Source organism: Oxyura jamaicensis, chromosome 26 (genome assembly GCF_011077185.1).
Source record: "Oxyura jamaicensis isolate SHBP4307 breed ruddy duck chromosome 26, BPBGC_Ojam_1.0, whole genome shotgun sequence".
Classification (NCBI taxonomy): Eukaryota; Metazoa; Chordata; class Aves; order Anseriformes; family Anatidae; genus Oxyura; species Oxyura jamaicensis.
The window spans coordinates 4,642,370-4,664,565 of record NC_048918.1 but is presented as its reverse complement, the minus strand read 5'-3'; the positions used below and the strand labels follow the sequence as shown (position 1 = coordinate 4,664,565).

At 52.8% G+C, this 22,196-nt stretch overlaps 2 protein-coding genes across 4 annotated transcripts; both read left to right on the top strand.

Annotated features, from left to right (window-relative positions):
- The first annotated feature begins 1,335 nt into the window (after positions 1 to 1,335).
- C26H1orf116 (chromosome 26 C1orf116 homolog) lies at positions 1,336 to 8,559 on the top strand. Of its 3 annotated transcripts, none has more exons than XM_035347346.1 (4): positions 1,336 to 1,566; positions 4,411 to 4,547; positions 5,872 to 6,040; positions 6,522 to 8,559. In XM_035347346.1, the coding sequence occupies exons 2-4, from the start codon at positions 4,455 to 4,457 to the stop codon at positions 7,769 to 7,771; spliced, it is 1,512 nt and encodes a 503-aa protein (XP_035203237.1). In that variant the 5' UTR covers positions 1,336 to 1,566; positions 4,411 to 4,454; the 3' UTR covers positions 7,772 to 8,559. The 3 variants fall into 3 exon arrangements, with proteins under 3 accessions (XP_035203237.1, XP_035203236.1, XP_035203235.1); XM_035347345.1 differs by having other exon boundaries at positions 1,336 to 1,815; XM_035347344.1 differs by having other exon boundaries at positions 1,337 to 1,743.
- Positions 8,560 to 15,381: 6,822 nt separating this feature from the next.
- LOC118178668 (polymeric immunoglobulin receptor-like) lies at positions 15,382 to 22,182 on the top strand (the record flags this gene model as incomplete). Its single annotated transcript, XM_035347390.1, has 6 exons — positions 15,382 to 16,673; positions 19,463 to 19,571; positions 20,160 to 20,501; positions 20,690 to 21,019; positions 21,136 to 21,465; positions 22,109 to 22,182. Coding segments are annotated over exons 2-6 (1,113 nt in total), but the record flags the coding sequence as incomplete, so codon positions are not given.
- Between the last annotated feature and the right edge of the window lie 14 nt (positions 22,183 to 22,196).

Genomic DNA, 22,196 nt, shown 5'->3' with positions numbered 1-22,196 from the left:
ACACAGGGCCCATGCAGCAGCTCTCCATATCCTATTGCATAGGTTTAGGTCCCAGCGCTATCAGCACCACGCTCTCAGAACGCGCTTGCCCTGCCCTGGGGTGTTTATTCCTTGCCCTCTGTATCTGTACACACAATACGAAAATATCTGGGTTTGATTTGCTCCCTTGTTACGAGCAGGCTCAGAACTAAGCACAACGTGACAAAACCATCACAAACACGACTGTTTAAACTGCAGCACCACCGAACACCACACCAGGCATCACTTCCAGCAGCGTTTGGACTAAGCCTGGCACGTGGCTCTACAATAACCGGTCAGCGCACTGCTGTGGCTCTGGACACATTCACACACGTTCACATCTCTTACCTTCGCTGCAGGCTGGGGTGGGAGAGCAGAGCAGAGCAGGGCAGGGCTCCCAGGAGCCCCTCATTTGCTGTGATTTGCCCTCCAACCCACCCGGCCCTATTGTAAGCGGGCACAGCTGCAGCTCGACAGGGCTGGTGGCAATCTCGGTGCTTCCTGGCCCATCGCTTTCCATCCATCCAACCGCAGCTTTATATAACTGATGTTTCCACTTCCCTGTTCTGTGTAGCAGGGCACATGTTGCGACACAATATTTTTTAAAAAAATCATTAAAGCATGAAAATGTGAATGAATCTGGTTGCTGTATCAGATGTGGGAGTTTGCTGCAGGGATCCTGCTTGAATATTTGGTTCTTTTAGGACTGTACCTCACAGCACCTTGCAAGGAAATGCTTCCAGCATGAGAGATGGGGGTGAGCCTGCAGAGGGGCTCCGCATCGCTCTGCCCCCGCAATGGGGGAGCTGCAGGTCCACAGCTGTCTGTGCAAGCTGAGTAAGCCCTGGCCTCCTCACCCATCCTCTAACAGGCAAATAGAATGCACTGGTGAAGCTTTCCTTCTAAAATGGCTTTTTATCTTGGCAAGCGTTTCCTTACGGCATGCAGCAGCGGCAGGCAAATGTTGGGTTTCTGGGATAGCTTTGGTGATACGCGAGTCTCCATCGGTTTGGGCAACAATCTGTGCTTTTGGAGCTGCGAGGGAACCCTGAGCTGAGGGACCCAATGCCCCAAACCGCGGAAGAGAATCAGCCTGTTGTGAGGTAATGCATTCGGCAGCACCCAGTGCAGGACTTAATTACCATGTGCAAAAGCGCTTCGGTCAGGGCTGCGCGCGCGACTCCTCCAGATGTCAGCGAGCAACTATGCAGCAGAACAGGATGTCAGATTAAGGAGTCTCCGGTGAAACCCGTGCCGAGGCCAGCAGCCAGAGCCAGGAAGGGAGGGCGCTGGGTGGTGCCGAGCACCCGCAGCCGCTCGCCCGGCTCTGCCCTCCCGGGCACGGGGTGCTGGCGTGGCCGCTGCGCCCTGGCAGAGCTGCTCCCGCGGGGCTGCGACGCACGCAGCCACCGCGCTTCTCCGGGGCTGAGCAAGGTGCTGGGCTGGGCTGTGACCCCAAGCCATCTCTGCTGCTCCTCCTGCTGCAGCAGCACCCAGCAGTAAGGAGCTTGCCACGCTCGGGATGAGTTTGGCTTGGCGTGGCTGCAGGTGAGGAGCTGGCTGCTGCCCCGCGTGCCCGGCGAGCCCCGCGCAGCCTTATCTCTGCTGGGAGGGCAAGTTAATGTGTAACCCGGCCCTGTTTGGTTAGCACGGAAAAGCAAAGAGGTCCTGGGATAGGCACGGCCAGGACAAGGATTTGGGTGCCGCGGAACGACAGCCATCCTGGTAAAAGAGCCTGACAATCTCTGTTCCTTCTCGCCCTCTCTCTCTGTCCTTTTCCTGCTGAACGCGACCGCGGTGAGGAGCTGAGCGCCTCTTCCCTGGGGGACACGGGGGCTGCAGGCACCCTCACGGCTGCTTTGCTTTGGGAGGAGAAGGGTGGCGGAGCTGTCACACCGAGGTGGCATTGGGGAAGGGACAGGGTGGCTGCAGGTGGTCGGGGGGGAGCTGGGGAGACCCAGCAGCTGCTGGCAGCCGTACTGGTAAAACCCGTACTTGGGACAGCGAACTCAGCTCGGGGAACTGCGACATGCACCCGATTTATTTGTTTAAATAGGAGGAACTGGGATCTGCTGCCACTGCCTACTTGCTCTTTGTGTTTGGAGTTGGCAGGATGAGACCCTCTGCCAGCAGGTGTAAGGCACGGGGTGGAGCTGCACTGCCTTGGGCAAAAAACCCACCGACGTTCCTGAACATTGCTGAAGAGCTGCGATTGAGCGCTTGTAGTAACTCTGGGCTTAAAAGAAAGTGGCCTCTTCACATAAAGCAATTAGCATTAATTGCTACCCAGCACCTCTTTGATGTTTGAGGGCTCAGCAAGCTTTGCAGAGGACAGTTAGGGCAGCTGTTGCAAAAGGTGCCCAAACTAGCTTTTATTTCAGATAAAAAGTAACCTCTTATAAAAGCATTTTTAGCAGGGGAAGAATATGTCACCAAAACCAGCTTTTCAAAGAGCACCTCTCTGAATTTAAAGGCTCGGCCTCATTTTCAGTTTGTGGCGGAGCTGTTGTTATGTGAAAGGGAGGAACTGTAAAACCCTCCTGATTCCTAAAACCAGATTTTTTCAGGGCTGGTTTCCCTTTCCCCTCTCCTGAGTCGGATGAATGTGTCAGAGCCATAATCAGCTCAGAGAACCAGCGCAGAGCAAAATGAACCTCTTGTTCCTGTGCAGATCCCGACGTGCTCTGTGCTGAACTTTGCCTCCTCCCAATGCTCGCGCTCGGTGCCGGCTTTGCAGCCCCTGCCCGCGGGCGGGTTTGAGGTGGGGGGCTGCCAGCCTCTGCTCCTGCAAACGTCGTTTGAAAGAGGGGGCCACTCTTGGCATTTCTTCTGACGCACTGACCAGGCCCCTCACCAAGAAAATAGCTCTGCCGAGCCCCCCGCGTGGGCTGCTGCTCCCTCCCGGGGCTGCTCGGTGTGCCACTGGCTCTGAGCGGCTGCTCCAGCTGCGGGCGCTAAGTTCAAGCAGGACTTTCGCTTCCCCACGCCTGCTTTGCTCCCCGGGGTTTGTGCAGTGAGGAGGGAAGCAGCAAAGAGCATTGCAGCAATCCTGTGGTTCCCGAGTGAGCAGGCCGTAGTCTCTTGGTGCTCGGAAGCAGATTTGCATTTCACATCGCAAATGTTTGGGTTCACAACAAAACCACGCAGCTTGCAGAAGCCTGAAAATCCCCAGACCCACAGCACGTCCCTGCTTCCTGACAGCGGAAAGCTCCGGCTATGAGCTTATCCAAATTCAGAGAATCAAGGGTGCTGCCACTCCAAAAACATTGCTTCCTCAAATGCGTTCTGGGTAGTAAACACTGCTGAAGTGAGACTGAAATACTCAGCTCTCCCTGGGTGGAAGCATTGGATCTCTCAGGGCGTGGGCGGTGAAATCTGATTTTCGCGGCATATTCCAATTACAAAGGAATTCTTTCAGGGTCCGGCTCTCTTAACAAGGAGCCAGTTCTGCACGCTTATCACCAGATCTAATTCCTTGATCCTGCTTCCAAAAAAAATAATAATACAAAAAAATAAAGCACCAGTGTGCTCCCGTGCACCACGGCCAGGTTACGGCACAAAGAGCTCCTCTGTCTGCTCCTGCGTGGGACGGGGAGCGCTGGGGGGGGGGGCGTTTGTTTGCTGCTCTCAGCAGCCTCTGCAGCCCAGATCCCTCCTGGAGGACGGGTGGTGCGAGTGAAGAAAGCACCTAATTGGCGGCGGTGGTGGTAAATTTTGGAAGACTACTAGTTTACGGCTGTAATTATGGCTTTCGTAGGCTGCTTAGCCTTTCTCCCAGGCAGTGAAGCTCTCTTTGCTGGGTGCCCTGTGAAGATAACCAGCTGGCATGGCAGGGAGAAACCCCAGGGTTTCAGCAGGGGACATCAGGGGACGCCAGCACCCCTGGTGTCAGCACATCGCTGCTGCCCATTGCCTGTCCAAACGCACCCAGGCACCCCCGTGACAGCTCCGTGGCTGTCAAGGGAAGCAGGCAGCAGGGCAAGGGCTAAGGGGCAGCACCGGGGGCCAATGAGTTCAAAATTTTGAGAGCACTTTTGGGATGGCTGCAGGCAGCAGTTCTCAGCTGTGGTGGGGCAGCGTGCATGCTCACTGCAGCCTTACAGCTCCTTCCTTCGCTTGGGAACCCCTTATCCACATCTCCAAGATGGTTCAGTCACCACCACCACGAGGTGGATGTAGGTAGGTGCTCCACGGCTCACTCTGCTTCTAGCTCTTTTGGGGAAAACTTCATTTCCAAGGATGCTTTCAAAAAACACATCTGCTCCCTTCTCTCCTCTGGGAGCAGCCTGAGGACGAGCACCTTTGCACCCAGCAGCTTTGCAGCCCTCCTGTGCTCCCTGTGGCCACACGAGCAGCCTCACAGCCTAACACACCTCCTTTCTTCTGCTCCAGCTGGGCTCTCCCAGCCTGCGCCAGACACCACGGCAGCCCGTGACATGCCTGGGAAGGAGCTGGGGCTGGGGATGGCTGGCTGCAACTCCGACAGCTGCGACAGCATGGTCAGCACCGCCTCCAACCACTCGCAGCAGGTAAGTCACCCCATCGCACCCAGCCTGAGCACAGCTCACCCGTCTCGGCACGAGATTTGGGGCAGATTTCTGCCCTGCTCAAAACCTCTCACTGGAGGTGCTGTGGCAGTGCCTGGGGAGCCCCGTGCCAAGGGCAGCACAAGGGCCCCAGGAATCCCTGCCCCAAAGCGCGCAGTCCTACATGGCAGCGATGGAGCAGACCTCACCGCGGCTTGGTTCCCTTGGAGAATAAAACCGAGCTGCAAGAGCTGCCGAAGGGGCAGGGGCAGATTGTCCTGGCACTGGGCAGGAGGAGCCTGTCGGTTCCTCCATGCAGGATTAGACCAGTTGGAGAACTGGGTCAGAGCAGCTCCAGCAAGGTGACTTCACCTGGAAAGGACACCGAGCCTCCTCCCCAGCTGACAAGAGATTGATTTAGGAGTTAAGGCAGAGATGAGCTGGGGTGATGAGTGTAGACGTGCAATTTTTCATTATCTGTTTCTTAAAACTTGTTTGTCTCCAAACACTGATTCCAAGATTGATGGCCTAATTACATCCTGTCTGACTTGGAGCATAATTGATATGTGTTAGTGCAAAGCTCAGTCCCGAACAGGTTTTCCATTTGATGTATTGCAAACCAGAATCAAACCCTCTAAAATTTATTAGGGATGGACAAACTGGTTGTAATATTGCATGGTAAAAGGTTTGGGTAGGTGCCTCTGCAAAACAACTCCACCTGGGACAAATTACCCCCCATGCTTGTTGATCTGATGCACTCTCCATCCTTTCCCCCACTTCAGTTGTTTGATGATATATTGCTTGTGGTGCCTTCTGACTTGGCACTTCTACAGCAATCATATCTCACGATGCTTGAAGTGCAACAATAATTAAACAGGATCTTGCTCTACTCCTTTCTAAGCCAGGGTACAAATGGGAGAACAAGGAGAGGGACCACATCCCCAGGAAGCCTTCAGGATTTACGATGTTTAGACAAATTTCTAGGATTCAGCACTGCTGGTCAGTACAGATGTCAGCATCTACAGACCAGCCACGGTACCAGCCCTGTCATATTTCAAAGGGAAATGAACTGAGAGGTGGAGGCCAAGTTTTCAAAATGAGAATAACCCATCTTCTGATGCTTGCAGTAGGATGACATAAAAATGCCCCTGAATTACCGTCTTCGTTAGAGGACATTCTCTGGTTGTCTGCAGCTGCCAGGTACCCATCTCTGAATAGCTGCTGCCCAAGTCCCAGGGCCAGGAGTCGTGCCCCAGGTCTCCCCCAGACTGCTGGGGATGTGAATAGAACCTGTGTCTCCAATCCTCACTGCCTTTTTCTTTTTCAGAGCGATAACAACTATGACTACTTATCTGTGGAAGAGAAAGAGTGCTTGATGTTCTTGGAAGAAACCATCGGCTCGCTGGATGCCGAAGCAGACAGCGGGGTTTCCACCGATGACACCGACTACGCGGAGCCCCCCAGGCCACGGCCCAGGAGAGACGCCGCTGCCCGGGGTGAGCTGGGAGTCGTGCTCCTCCCTGGGGTGCCAGGGGAGGCCACGCTGGGGTGCACCTCCTTGGCAGGCAGGGAAGGAGCAGGGCCCAGTTTTATTCACATAAGCCAAAGCCCGGTGGTTTCCATCACTGCATGGGTAAGAGGAGGCTGCAGGCAGCTGTAGGTAGGGCACCAGCTGCCTTTTCCCAGTTGTTGCATGCAGGAGCTGCTAGCAGCTATCAAACAAAGCAAAGAGCACTGCATCTTTTCCTGTGCTCTGAACAGCCATGTGCAAGTTCAGGCTCCTCACCACACGTGCTGCCAAATCCAAAGTATCTGACCTTTACAGCCAGAGCACATTAGCCAGGGTCAGGGTAAACACCGGGTGCAAGTACACTGTTGTACTGCACTGGTTTAATCAGGCGTGAAGTGTTCTGTAGGCAGCAAGCTATCCTGTGTCCACGTGCAGAATGGTGCATGACTTCTCCCCTTTCTGCCTAGATTTGGAGAACGGGGCTGCCCCTCCCAGCACAGGCCAGCAGCGTGCAGCTGAGCAGAAAGGTGGTGAGAGCTCCTCCAGCTCAGCTCCAGCAACCCTTCCAAGCCCAGGTTATTACAGTCTTCCAAGGAGCATCCCTACAGCAAATGCACAAAGAGCAAACCAGGCTCCTGATGGCAAAGCGGCTGCACACGTCGTGGAGGACCCAGTGCCACCCAGTAAAACTTCCCAGGAGATGGCTGAGGAGGACAGGCTTGGCCAAGGCAACATGAGAACCCAGGTGAAACCCCTGCTTATCCCACCTCCAGCTCCCTTCCAGGATGACGTGGTGAGCCGTGAACAGCAGCCATGGAGGAGCAGCTTGGATGCCCAGTGGGAAAACACAGAGGAAAGCTGGACACGGGCTGTGCCACCCCGGCCAGCCCCAGAGCACGCATCTGTCCCTGATCTCACGTTGCCACCACACCGGGAGATGGGGAGCACAGCACTTCCTCAGGGCCAGCTGGAGCAGCCAGCACCACAGGAGGCCCCTCAGGACCCTGAAGCCAAGCGTGGGCCTCCAACAGCCCCCAAGCCACGCAAACTGCCACCAAACATTATCCTGAAAACCAGCAAAAACAGCCCGGTGCTGCTCGCCACAGAACCTGGCCAGAAGGTGAAAACGTCCCCTCCGGCACCCACTGGCTCCCAGCCCAGCTCTGCCAGCGATGCTGCTGCAGAAAAGGTGAATTCAGGGCAGCTCGACCCCAAGGAGCGGGAGAAAGCCAGGCGGGAGGCGCTGGAGAAGCTGGGGCTGCCCCAGGACCACAGGGAGCCCCGCGCCCACCTTGGCCCTGGCCCTGCTCCCCGCAGCGAGCACAGGGCAACGGAGATCATGGCCCCGGGCACACGGGCGATGCACTTCAAGTCCAACACCCTGGAGCGCTCCGGTGTGGGGCTGGGCAGCTGCATGGCCAAGGAGCCGGGCACCAAGGGCAGCGGCTCGCTGGGCAAGATGTCCTTCATCGAGCGCCTCGCCCCCAGCTTCCTCCGCAGCAGCCGTCCCCGGCCGGCATCCCTCGGGGCTGGGAAGGACTTTGCAGCTCTGAAGGAGCCCCCTGAGCCAGAGAAGAGCAGCAAGCGCAGATCGCACCCGCTGCAGAGCTTCCCCCGGCCGCCCCGCTCCTGCGTCAGCGTCAAGATTTCCCCCAAGGGAGCCACCGACGAGCACCGGCGCGAGGCACTGAGGAAGCTCGGCCTGCTGAAGGAGTAGCGAGACCCCCGGCACAAAGGGCTCACCCTGCGGGGATTTCCTTGGGGTGCAGCCATCAGAACCTGCTGCTGTGAGCCCAGCGTCTCAGGAGGGGGGACATTGGGTCCTGCTGCCCCCAGAGCCGCGCTCTTGCCAAATAAAGCGATGCCACCTGTACATAAGGGTTTGTACATAGCAAGGTGCCAGTTACTCACAGAAGTTGGCAGTCAGGACGTGGATGGGCTGCATCTCTTATAGCATCCTTAATGCATCTGGGGTCTGTCACAGTGGATTTTGCTTCTTTTAACACGGGTTGCCTCTGGATAAAAGCTCTCCGGAGAGAAGTGCGGGACTCTGCTTCTCGCTTTGGGATTTTATTTTATTTTATTTTTGTTAACTTAATCACAAGCCTCCAAGGCCTGAGAGCTCACCTGCCCCATGCGTACACCTCCCCGAAGCCACAACTGCCACGTGTAAAACTGCCAGGCTGATGGGAGCTGGAGGAATGCACCAGTGCTCCTCGGATAGTGACTGTGCTCACACCCGGCCCAGATAACCCTGGGTACACCGCTTAGAAATGAGCCACACACATCAGCATTCATCATGGAAAGAGAGTTAAGAAGTGACAGATTGTGTTTTGGTGACAGAGCCAGAAATGCTGCCCAAAACCTGAGAGATGCAAATCAGAAAACACCATCTCTTTCCCTTTCAGCTCTTCCTGCATCCTCGAGACCCAAAATTTATGCTGTGCACCTTTTATGACAAAGGTGCTTTATTCCTGTAATAAAATTGATGTGATCGTAAAATAACATGGTACAGATTTACTCCTGTGTGACAGTCAAAGCTCTGGCAAGCGATGAGTTTTACCCATCGATGTGCCCTGACTACAAGGGTGCAAGCAGCCCAGCCAGCACAGGACACTGCTCTGACAATCCCATCCCACCTGTGTCACCTCCTGGCTCTGCAGGGACACGGCCCATGGTGGTTAACGGCAGCACTGACAGCAGCTTGGGTTGAAAGGGCCATTTTATCCCCCCCCCCCCCCCAAAAAAAAAACAAACAAACAAACAAAAAACAAGTTTTTCATGCAATCCTGGTTTTCAGAGCTGAACTTTCAGAAAGCAAGTGCCTGTGTTCCTAACAGGCAGTTTCATTTCCAAACTAACGCAGGCTTGTTTTGGAAAGAGGGGCTGACCTGTGGAGGCAACTGCACGAAACAATTTACTGATGTTAATTAACTGCTGGCAACATTAAGATAAAGTTGCACTCCACTGTTTTCCTAGATGACCTTGCAGTACAATTACTTTTAAAGTCAGCATTGTGAATACTAAACAGGCTCATATCACAGAACCCAAAGCCAGGTTTCTGATTCCTCTCTAAACAGGCATAAGCAGAGCTTTTGTTTTGCATGGAAAGGGGAAAGCATCCCTTCGCAAGAGCTGCACCATTTTCTGAACCCCCACATAACAGAGGTGTGCACAGGTGGTGGGAAGAGTACAAATTAAAAGCACTGACCCACATCAGGAATCCAAGGAATGCAAGAAAATATCTGATTAGCTACACTTTCCAAAACCAGGGAAATGCTTGTTTGTAGTTAAATAGCTTAATTAGTTTGGGGCTGGCCAGCAGCAATGCAAACCTAGAGAGGAAGCCAGGAGATGCACGGGCTAAATTCCAACCAAAAATTCAGCATTTTGCTCAGTAAATGCCACGCTGCAGGGGCTGGGCAGGATTACAGCTGCACACAGTGAGAACTGAGCAGGGTGCAGGTCCTGTGCACAGCACCTTGGGCACAAGCAGCTCACAGGGGTCAGGGTGAAGGTGTCCTCCATGCAAACTGGCACACTTGGCCATGGGAAGGGAAAACAGAGCAAGGGGATGCTCTGCTTTTATGATTTCGGTGCTTGCATCCCAACTGTCCCACCCCATCCTCCCCAGCCAGCTGCTCGCACACAGGGCTGTGGCCACCCTGGCCAGAGCAAGAGGCAGAAAGCACAGCTTGGTTTGGGGAAACCCCTCCCAGATGTTGCAAAAGGCTCCTCAGGCTGCAGCTGCACCCTCCGTGCCACAGCAGGATCCGTCCCCGTGTCCACAGTGGGCCCAGCTCCGGGCAGCAGCACGCACCCAGTGGCTGCTCTTGCGCAAGGAGTCACACAGCCCATGGGGATAAACACCTTCCCTTCCCTCCTAATGAGTGCAAACACACCTCACCTGTCGATTGCTGTATTTTTGCTTGCAGGATTACATAGCAACGCCTGCTTTTGGCAGGGCTGGCCCAGGGTGAGCGATTACACCCAGAGGACCCAAGGCCAAGAGAAGCACTTCACCCTGAGAAAAGGCACAGCTCTGGGAGTTCAGAGAAGGGACACCACTCATCCGTGCAGCTGCTTCAATTTATTCCCTTTTGTTTGCATTTCACACCAACCGGGCCACATGCACAGCTCCTGTAAGCCGCCATCGCTCCTGTAACTGAGCATCACTCTGTGCCATCCGGGCTTAACATATAATCTTTAAAGCAAATTTTCTGCTAAGATGGCCAACCAAAGCTTTTTCTCTTTCATTTAGACCACGCTCTCTACTTGAAGTCAATCATTTGCACTTGAAAGTCAAGGGTCTGGGGAGCACAGCGCTGGGTGGAAACCTCTCCTGCTGCAGCCCAGGAGGCAGCTGCAGCCCCTGCAAACAGGCAGCAGGGCTGGGGGTCAGCATCAGCCACATCAGCCCCGTGCTGGCAGGTTCCCAGGTGATTTCTCCCTCCTCACCAGCAAGCAAAGAGCACAGGGAGCAGAGCTCTCCTGCTTGGATGTAACCCATAATCCATAGGCTCAAAGGAAAGCTTTACCTCTGCCCAGACCCAGCCCACGCTGCTCAGCAGCAGTCTCCAGCAGGCTCTGCAGCCAAGTGCCTGCAGCATCCCCACTGTCACCTAGAGTACAAGCAGCCAAAACAGCCCCAGTTTGCAGACTGGAAGGAGCCTGAGCAGGGCACTTCGTGTCTCTTTTATAGGGCACTGAGGTCAGGTGCCTGGCTGCCACAGCTGCTGCCTCCATCAGGCTCAAAGCCTTGCCCAAGCACAGCTGGTGCGAGGAGCTGTAGTGATTGCTGCTCTTTGCACAGAAACGTGGTCATTTTTAACCTAAAAACACTGACACAGTGTGCACGGATACTCAATAACATGATAAGAAGCACTTGGCAGAGCCATGGTGGGTGCTTGGATTTATCCAGGTATCCAGGAGATGAGCAGGAGAAAAGAAAGAACAAAACCAAAATCCACGTTCAAGTTCAGCCAGACCCTAGTTGGGTTCCTGTGCTCTTGTCTGGGTACCTCTGAAAGCAGACTTGGTACCATTTAATTCTGGGCATAATTTTCCTGATGTATTTGAAGGCAAAATTACAGCAGACCCTAGACAAAAAAATAGCCATGAAGAGCAAGCATAATATTTAAAATGTAACATGAAGAGTTGGCAAATGTACCCTCGATACCCGGATTATACAGGCTGTGTTTACACAGTGCAACAATCTTAGTAAGGATCCAAAGAAAACACTCAGCTTTGCATTTTGCATAGACTATTTATCCACTTTTTAACTATCAGTCCCGCACTGGCTCAGACGTGTCATTTCCATGTCTATGTGAGTCTGTCAAGACCTGCTAGCCCAATTAAAGCATTCTTGCACACATCTTTCATTACAAAGATCACTTTCAGGAGAAGTGGTTTGTTAAATTCTGGTGGTATCAGGAAGCTGCCTTGTCCCTGCTCCCCCTGCGCTGGTCAGGATGTGACAGTTCAGCCCCAGTGAGCCACTGCATCTCCCTTGGCAGGACGGTGTGGGTGAACATGCTGCTGTGAGATTTCAGCTGTTCTTTGTTTTCAAATGCCCTTTAGCTTTGAAGTTCAGTAAGAGACAGAACGGGTCATTATTGTTCCTGACACAGGGGTTTGTGCGCAGTGATAACGTATCCGACTTGTTTCAACAGCGCTGCCCTAGCTCCAGTTTAATCATTAACTCCCGTGGACACTGCAGAACAAGCAGGGGGTGCTGGGATTTATTGGTAACAGCTCTGAGCACAGGCAGGCTGTGCGGAGATGCTGCCAGCAGCCTCCACAGCTGCTCGTTGGGAGAACACACACCAGCGACCACCACGATGCCTGTCCGTGCGGCATGGGGTCACTGCTCAGTTGTGCTGAGTTGTGCCATCGTGTGCTCATTACAGGAAGGAAGAGAAACTTCCCTCACAAGCATAGCTCAGAAGAGCAAATTCTGTAAGTTGCCCGAAAGTCAGCTCTTGTGTAGCAATAGGAGAAGCTGCAGGGCCATGAAGCAGCCACCGTTGCTGCCCCCACGCAGTCCCTGCCTCTTGCTGCAGTCACTGTCACCCTGCCACAGCGTGCTCAGGGAGTGCTTCAGGAGTGATGCTGTGAAAATGCCCCTTGCTGCTCCAGAGCTGCTGAATCTGTTTGCTTTTCTATCTGAAGGAGATGGAGAGCCCAGCTGTCCAAAAGCTGGGGTCAGCTTGGGACTCCTGGGGACCTTGTGGTGAGCGTTCCCGCCCCGGTGAGTGAGGAAGCAGCTTGGTGCTAGCGCTACTTGTTTGCACCCCTTCACAGCATCTCTGTCACAGACAATCTGCCTCCACCCAGAATATCTTGCCACCTCACTGCTCTTCAGAGTGACTCAGGACGTGTTACCCGGCTCGACCGGCTCCTCTCGGGAGAGCTCGTCCGACAGCAGCCGCTGCCTTTGATCTCGCCCCGAGCCAGGAGCTCACCCCGCTGAGCTCCTTCCTAACGCAGCCGTGGCTGCTCCAGCAGCTCCTGCAGCTGGGGTGGGGGCAGCTCCCACTACTGGGGCAAACCAGCCCCTATTTACAGAGCTGGGATTCTGCTGCAACTTTGCATATCCTAAGTCCTTCTCCTTATCCCCCAGAGGTTGCTCTTTTCTCCCAGTTGCCCAGCGATTTTGCTCGTTTCCATCCACACACAGGCTGCAGCACTCCCTGCAGGACGTAGCAGCCCTAAGCTGCGTTCATTACCTTTTGTAAGGAGCCCACGGGATGCCAGGTGCTGGTGGCTCACCTGATGGCAGCAGGTTTTGTCACCCATGGATTTCTCCATGCCCCTGCAGCAGGCTGGCAGCATGCAACACCCCAGCACGGACACCCCACGACAGCGGCCGCTCCTGGTGCTGAACACCCTCAGGATGAACAAGGCAGGGAGCAAACACAGGAGCCTTAACCCCTCCTGCCCAACCTCGCTTTGCTCACACTCCTCCCTCCCTCTTCTGTACTGAGGTACAGAAGTGCCCCTTTCTGTACTGAGGGAAACGCAGAAGCAGAAGCGGAGCTGGGTCCCACCCCTGTACCCAGAGAGGTCAAGAATTTGTATCCAAATAAAAAGAAAAATACAAAAAAAAAAAAAAAAAGACTCTTTAGAAGTACTGTTTTCCAAAAAAAAAATGACTCTAGAAGAGCTGTTTTCCAGCTGTGGCCTGGATCCAGCTGATGGATCCAGACGTACCACCAGGTAGAGCAGCTTTCTACCCATGCGCTCTGGTCTGGGAGCAGCTCTGCCCCGCTCCCAGCACCAATCCTGCAGGGAGCCCCGAGAGCAGCCCCTTAGCCCTGGTTTAGGGGCAGGTGGCAGGGCGGAGCGCGGCGCCAGGACTCGCCCTTGCTCCCGGCATCGTTCCCCGCGGTGCCAGCAAGGTGTCGCCAGGGCGCAGCGGCGACAGCTCCGCGGAGCGACGCACGGTGGCACTGCGCGCCCGCGGGGAGCGCCGCCCGCCCGGGCACGGCCGGGCAGGGCCGGGGGCAGCCGGGCAGGGCCGGGGACAGCCGGCACCCATGCGCTCCCCGCGTCTGAGCTGTGCTGCGAAGGCATTTTCAGCCCAGGAGCCCGGAGGCGCCCGGGGCTTTTTGCTGCCGGCAGCGCAAAGCGGGCGCTCCCCCGACCCCCGGCCCCCTGCCAGCCCGGGCAAGAAGTGGAGGGCAGGGGCGACCCTTCCCTGCTGTACCCCCTCCGAGCAGCACGGAGAGCCGGGGTCTGGCCCTGCAGAGGGGACTTGGCCTTTCCCAGCACTACGGGCACACGAATATTTGGGGAGAGGTAATGAAAGCCAAATATGGGGCAGTTAACCCAGCACCACGGTTAAAAATGAATTATTAACAATGGTGTGGAAGCAGGCTTCATCTTATCGGAGGCAATAAAACAATTGTGAGCAACCTTTGAGCATGCCGAGCTCTTCCCGAAACGGGGGCACAAATCTGTACCCAGGCCCCTCGGTGCAGCTCCTGAACCCAGGTCTCAGACCCCTGCAGTGCCTCAGCTGCTTGCCCACGGGTGTCAGCTCCCACCCCAGTGGCAGTGTGCAGGGTCCTGCAGGACATTGCTGCTGTGCAGGGCTCCTCAGCTGAGGCAGGTACAATCTCACCCCAATTGTCAGCCAGGTGAGGACAACCGGGGTGACTGGGCTGTTGGAGACCCTCTCAGCCCGGGATGTGGTTTCCCCAAAGGACAAGGGGCTCAGCTCCCATCTTCAGCTCACCCTTGCAAATCCTGTTCTGCCCCACAGAGGTGGCATCAGCTCTGCTTCTCCCTTAGCCCTTGGACACAGACCTGCAGAGGAGTCTCTGGGTGCCGAGGGAAGGAGCTGCACCACAACCCTCCAGCTGCCCCTTCAGCACGGCAGGGGCTCTCCAGAGAGGGCAGCTTGTCGTGGGCTGAACATTTCAGCCACATCTGCTGCACGGATAAATAACACTCAACAGTCTTAGGCATTTCTTATCATCAGTTTTACACATTGCATTTTATTGCTAGTACAAGGGCAATCCGATTGCTTTGCTAACAATGCGGTAAATAAAAACATCCTTAGAGAGACCAGTATCATTGCAGTACAATCAATATTGTGAGCTGGTTATTGCACAGGTTTGGTACAAAACAACAAAAATTACTGCAATATAAGTAATCATATCATGATAAAGAAAGCAAAACTACTTGATAGAGATATGCCTTCATCCAGGGAGATTCCAAAGTGCTTCAAACAATGACTCACACAAAACATGATCACAGCCTTCAAAGCATGCCTGTGTACCAGGAGTGCAGGAGTCGGACCCCTGAACCCTGGCAGCGCTGCACCGGGGCAGACCAAAGCTTTCCAGTAAGTGGTTTCTAACAGCCCCGCTGTGAACGCTCTGAACCACATGCTATTTCTCACACTGTGATATCTTGCAGCCCCTCTGTAGTTATACAGAGAGGCAGGACCAGCCCAGGGTGTTCCCAGAACTGCCACAGGGAGACTTTTTCAACCCGTCATTTTTATTTGAAGGAAAATCAGAGCAAAGTCCCCGCAATAACACAACCATTACCATGCACACCTAGCTTTGAAATAACTAGCACCACATCCACGCTTCAGCCAGTTAAGAGGACTTTGTCAGTGTGGAAGAGGAATTGCATGTGTGAAGGAATGAGCAGGCCTCAGCCACATCTCTGCAAGGCAACGAGCATGGCCACTGCCACATGAACCAAGCCTTTGGGCTTTGGTCGCACCTGGCAGAGCTCTGGGCTAAGCAAGAAATGATGGCACATTTCCCGAGGCACTGCAACCCACTGACTGCCCGACTTTAAATATGCAATGGTTGAAGCACAGCAAAATTAGAGAGCAGTTAATCACTACGAAATGACAAGTTACTGAGCGTAAAGGTATTCCTGAGTCCCTGTGCCTTAGTGACATGCTGCTTTGATTTCTCAACGTTGATCTACTTCACTGATTGGCAATTTGGTTCAATCGGGCTATGTGGCAATGCTCTGATATAATTTTCTTCAATTAACATGATTGTAACTGAAGCAGCCTACCTGGGAATTACAGCAGAAAGACGGCAGTGTTTAGCACTGGAGAGCTGGGCTGGTTTGTGCTTCTTGGGTAACAGGGCCCTGAGCTTCCCAGTGCCAGCTTCTGGCCACTTCCAGAGCTCCCAGGGTGACTTCTTCAGGTTAGCTGAGTGAAGTGAGGACACGGGATGAACCTGTGGGATGGAGCCCTGCAAGCAGAGATTAGCATTGCATGGAAAACAGATGAAACAAACCCCACAACCCCTTAAGAAATAGTCTGAACATTCATTTTATAGAATTGGGAAGGCTGAATGGAGTTTTTCTGGTTATCACGGGGATGTCCTTGTGGAAGAGGCATCTGAATATGCTCTGCAGTGCAAGGAATTACTAGGGGAAAAAAAAAAAGAAGAACAGACAAAACAAACAAACATGTTAGTTAGGCAGTACTTTTATCAACAGGGCATCACTTGCTTCGTTCTTCCTGCTCGGATAATTTTTTAAGAAACACTGAGGCAGAAAGCAGCTTTTTATCCTGTATTCATACGGAGCAAAGCATCAGAGGACAGGCACGAGCTGGTTAACGCAGTCAGGTTCATTCAAACTGCAGAAGTTTGAGGTAACACACACAAAGTTTGTTCTTCATGTTAAGTTCTGCCTGGAAGCAGTTCCCAGCAATCACATTTCACTACTAGTAATTAGAAGCAGTCGTTTGGTGTTAAATCTTTGCAAGTTAACTGAAAAACAGGGGAACTCCTCTCAAACTTCGTAATTTCTGCTCCTGACCTCTTCATTATTTTTTCTTCCATGATGTCACCCACATCACTTGGTGGCTAAAAATGAACATTTTTCAGGTTCCATGTTCAGTACATTGGTGGCATTTCTACCATTGTCGCAGTATTTTGGCTATCATTTTGCTCGGCAAGACATATCTGGACTTCAAAAAATAAATGCACTCTGGACAATATTATATTAAAAAAAACAGTTTAACATCAAGAACAGAGCAGAGACCATCTGAGCTGCAAGATACTTCATTAGACTAAATCCAAACCGGAGTGCAGTGCAGGAGATTTCCGCCAGCAGAAGCATCTTGACCTCAGGTGGGTGATCCTCAATTTGCCCTTAAGTTACTATTGAATGGAGGATAATGCTATCGGGCAGCACTTGTATGTGCCACTTTGATGGATTTCACTTACAATGTGCAACAGATCTGAAATTTAAGGTGATTATTTCTATAGCAGTAAGTGTAGCACAACTCATTTATGCTGAAATCTTTTTTTTTTTTTTTTTTCTTAAACCTGGTGTAACTGTGATTTTTTAAAGCTATAAATTAGATTGTTGGCTTTTTACAAGGAACACATACAAAAATGAGGTAGACAAGGCAAGTTCTTATGCAAACCTACACAGACAGACCCTTTGTCCGGTTATCAGGTAACAGCAGCTAGCTTACTTTGGATGGTAGCAGGATAGGGGTTTAATCAGACAGGTGAAGAGAAGTGTGCATATAAACAGTTTCACAAGACAGAACTGAATTGAATATAGGATAAAAAAAATCAATGCATCCCAGTAAAGCCTGCTTTTCCAGGATTTATAATTCTGTCTCTCTTTTTACTTTCTGCTCTGTTATTGGGTGAGAAATGCCTATTTTGCTTGTTAAAGGCAAAATACCTTCTCACCTAAATCCTGAAATTGAATGAATTTAAAATTTAGCTGAAAGCTCTGTGTCATAGATAGGAAACCAAGTCTACTCTCCTACATCAGTGCTCCTCCATAGAGGATTTTTAGCGATAGACCCCACAGAGAGCACAAAAAAAAGCAGCTCAGCAACCCAACAGTGCTGCAAGCACAGACAGGGAGGTGAGAAAGACCTCACTGAAGGTGCTTTATTTTAGCTTCCATCTAATCCATAAGTCATGTGCAATGTGGGCTAGCTGCCTGCACACCAGCCAGCTATCTCCTTCCTGCAGATAGCATGCAGCTCACTGCCAGGGGATGCTGTAAATAACCCCGAAAGCACACATTTTGTGCTGTGGGCTGAATGAACAGGGCTGGCACTCAGCTGAAGTTACCCAAGATAATTGGACTAGCTTTTCTCCTGAAAAAAAAAAAAAGTGAAATCTCCTTATTAGCAGCTTGAAAGCCCTTCGTGGTGGTCCTGGAGGGCACGGCTCAGGCTCTTTGCTAACGCCCTGCCTGTTGCTGCAGGGTGGGAAATGGAGGAGTGAGCGAGGGGGACTGTGAAGTAATTGTCCCTGATCTTTAGAGATTGCAGCTGGGTGATTGTGCAAGCGTGGCACCCACCTCCGAGCGAGGCAAGGAGCTCTGTGGGCTTGCAGACACTTCACACCTCGGTTGTTTGTGGCCTGATGCCAGGGAGAATTTAGCACGTTCACGCCAACGCAGGATTCGTCTGCTTAGGAAAAAAAGCCTTGTGCGGATGCTAACCTGAACATCAGGATCACAGCAGCTGGGCCAGCTAAATGATGGAACTTTGGCCTTTAGTTGGCAAAACCAGCACCTCCTTCACTAATTTTGGGGTGCCAGGATTTCTCCTCATGTCCCCAGCCCCAAAACAAGGAAAAGAGCAAGGCACTGGCTCAGCTGTAGTGGTGTATATTGGAGAAGCTGCACCGCCACAGCGCTTCTGCCTGCGTTGAAAGGGGAAGAGCCCATTTCTGCTGCCCTGAGCCACGCTTCCTACCAGCAGCACGAGAGCTGGGGCCGAGAGCTGGGTGGGAGCCAGGTTTGCAAGCCTGGAGCTCACGGCTGGGGAGGTCGCAGCTACAGGAGAGATGTACATCACCCCCAAAGCAAGGCATAGAGAGAGCCTGAGAGCTGCATGGGCCAAGCCCCTTGTTCCCCGCTGCCCCATGGACCAGGGTGTGCAGCAGCCGAAGCGTGGCCCCCACACGGCATCCAGCCCCAGACCCCGCCGCCAGTGCTGGTGGCCAGGGCTCAGCTCGGCACCGTGACAGGGAATAAGGCTCGTGGTGGTGTTGTGCTTCTGACATTTCCTTGTTCATATCTCCAAAATGCTTTGAAGTGATCTCAATGTGTTAACAAGCATGAAATAAATCACCTGGTTTGTACCTACCAAGGTTTTAACCATGGTGGGGGTTATGCAAATCTTAAACAAAGAATTCTAGTAGGGAGTCTTTGGGATAAAACTGCAGTAATTAGAAGTCAATTTTTAACCCAGACAAGGAAGTAATTCCCTTCCTAATCAGAGACACTCAAACACCGTTTCTATTCAGATCTGAAAATGGATAGCAGCAATCTGCCCAAAGATTTTCTGCAGGAAGTTGCAGGAAAGAAAAATAAAAAGGGAAGAAAGATGACTGCAATTCGGACGGAGATGTTTAAGGAGTGCTGTTGGCATTCCTGAGAGCTGCAGCATGTGCTATTGTTTGTTGCACTGGAAGAAAAAATAAATAATTAAAAAAAATAAATAAAAAAGAAAAAACAAAGTTTGATGCCTGCAGATCTGGATGCAGGAGGCTGGGCGCAGGCCATGGTGAGGTGTTGTGGCTCCTGGTGCTGCTTTGGCAAATGCCACCATTGTCCTCAAACCCCTCCGTGTGTTCCTGCTCTCAGCCAGCGCTCACGCAGGTCTCAGTCTGCGGTGCTGGGTCTGCAGCGTGGTCCCCGAGCTTTGGCTGCCCATGAGCAGTCATTACCAGCAATGTCTTTAGTGACCATCCTGCCTGAACAACAGGGGATTAATGCAGGAGTGCTATGACAACTTGTTTTCTTTTTAAAATTCTCTTATCTTGCACAGCGCCATGTCCCAGGGTGGGAGCCACAAGAGACGTGGGTGGTCTGCGTCAAGGGGGTACCAGAGACAACCTTGGCAGATCACTGCCACAATCTCTCTTCTGTTTGGTAACAGAGACATCAGCAAAATCCAGTGTCCAAAGTGAGATTTGGAAGTTTGCTGAGCAAACATTTGAGGAAGGTGGATATGGAGGTTCTCCTTCTCTTTGTAGCTTTGCTGCAAGGTGAGTCACCAAGAAACTCCAGCCACCTACCATGAGAACAAATGAATCTGGAGGTGCAGGGAACAGGGGCATGGCCCCAGCTAAATCCCCGTGCACACAGCAGCCAACCCCACCTGCAGAATAGGGCCAGGTCAAACCCTGCTGGCACGGGCTCAGCCCTGGGCAGGACCCCGCTGCTCTGCGCTTCGTGCGGCCGCCTGCGTAATGCCACTGCAGGGAGAAAAAAGCTGCCAGAGCGGGCAGTCTGCAAACACCAAAGGTCACCGCTGGCTGTTTGCTGTTGACTGCTGCCCCTGACACTTCACTCCGGGCAGGAGGGTCAGGGCTGGTGGGAGCTTTGCCCCTGGAGGAGACGGACACCCTGCTCGGGCGGGTCAGGGAGGGTTTCCCCACCTGCACGGTCTGTAACGGGGCACTCAAGGAAAGTAACACATCATGTCCAAAATGAACACTGGCCTTTTGGAGACAGGTATCACATCAGTGCTGCTCCTAGCCCCCTGCTGACCCTAAGGCATGGGGCTGATTTTGCCCCAGGGGAGGACCTGCCTGTCTCTAACAAACTTCTTCTGTTTCCTTCTTTCCCCACAGAGCCGGTCTCAAGTACCTTGTATGGGCCCTGGTTTCTGACAGGCACAGTTGGAGGGCTGGTCACTCACCAGTGCTTCTACTCAATCACACCCACCAACAAGCATGACAGAAAATACTGGTGTAAAAGAGCAAGCAACGGAGTTTGCTACACCATCGTTTCTACAACCGGCTATGTCTCGAAAGGCCACGCAGGCCGGGTGTCCCTCCAGGACATCCCAGAGAATGGCACCTTCATGGTGACAATGACACAGCTGGAGAGCAGCGACACAGGGACCTACCGCTGTGGCATCGGCAGCACCAACAAGGACCTCTACGTCAATATGAACCTGACGGTTTCGGAAGGTATGGCAGCTGGAATGGGGACAAGGGGGGGTCCAGTCCAAGTTTGGTACCAAGTTTTTCTACCCTTTACTATAAAGCACTCAGGGGCATAAATCCCCAGGTGCGAGCACAAGCAGCTGCTGACCCACACAAAGGGGACCACCACGCCTGGCTCTGCATGACAGCACCCACACACTCTCTCCCCGCAGACCTGGGCACATCGAGGCTGGCCGAGCTGCTCCACGGGGAGCTCCACGGCTCCATCACCATCCCCTGTCCTCCTGGGGACACCCATGATGGCACAAAGAGGTTCTGGTGCAAAGTGGGGAGCACTGGCTGCACTCTCATCGCTGACACTGATGGCTACGTGGCAAAGAGCTACGAGGGACGAATCTTTATCACCCCTCAGGACAGCTCTGGAGCATTCAAAGTGCTGATAAATGGTTTAAGAAAGGAAGACGTGGGGCTGTACAGGTGTGGGACGGGCAGGCTGGGTGGCCAGGACAGCCTGCAGGACGTGGCTCTGCAGGTGACCACAGGTAGGACGGGGCGCCGAGTGGCAGCCGTGCTCCAGGGGCTCCTCATGGCCTCTGAGAAGGAGCATAAAATGCTAATTAATCCACATTAATGCTGGTGATCCTCTCCCAACCTGCAGCCTCCTCCCGGCCCAGGAGGCCAAAGTTCCTGAGCGGCACGGTGGGAGGCTCGCTGTCCATGAGGTGCCACCACGACCCCCAGGGCAGCTACGAGGTGAAGTACCTGTGCAGGTGGAAGGCGGCCAGCTGCTCCCTGCTGGTGGATCTGGACGGGTTTGTGCACGAGTCCTACAAAGGGCGCATACAGATCGCCAGCAGCGACAAGGAGAAGGGGACGTACACCGTGGTGATGAGCCCCCTGAGAGAGGACGATGCGGGGTGGTACTGGTGTGGGGCCAGAAGCGGACACACAGAGCACACGTCCGCTGTGAAGCTGCTCATCCAGAAGGGTAGGCCATGGGGCAGCTGGGAACACAATAATAATCCCTTTTGGGTTTTTAATCATTCTTCCCCCTACTCCTTCATGGGCATGAGAAGACTAGGCTTTGCTTAGCTCTGTGCATAAATGTCATGGTGCTATGAGAAACCTCTGCTCTACGTTTTGCCTTACAAGCAGGTATTGGCATGTAACCAAGAGGACAGCAAAGTTTGTAAAGGTGGGGCTGTAAGCTGAGCTTTCAGCAGGAACTTGGTTTATTTGAATTATATTATTGATTATTTATGAAGCAAAACCCAGCATATGACAACCTGAGCATAGCATGTGCACCGTGGAGACATATGCTTTGCTCTGCAGGCAAGCTGAGCCTTATCTTACAGCTTTAGAGACTGCAGCACATGAATACATAGATCCATGTCACTGCTCAGCTGTCAAAGGCAGAAGCAGTGGGGTTGAAGAAAATTTTTGCCAAATATTAATGGGTTTTCATTAGTACTCCCCAGTTGCTTTCCATAATATAAATGCTTGAGTTTGGTCATATCATGCTGCATATCTTTTCCATCAACTGCAAGGTGAAATGCACAAACTTTTGGTAAATCTAGAATGTTCTCTGCAAAAAGATGGGTATTCAAGCCTCAAAATCATTTTCTTTGCAGGAACCTACACTTCACAAAACCCAGAAACATACACCCTTGTGAACCCCAGTTTGCCATCAAGCTTGGCAGCCTACAGGACGCCTACACA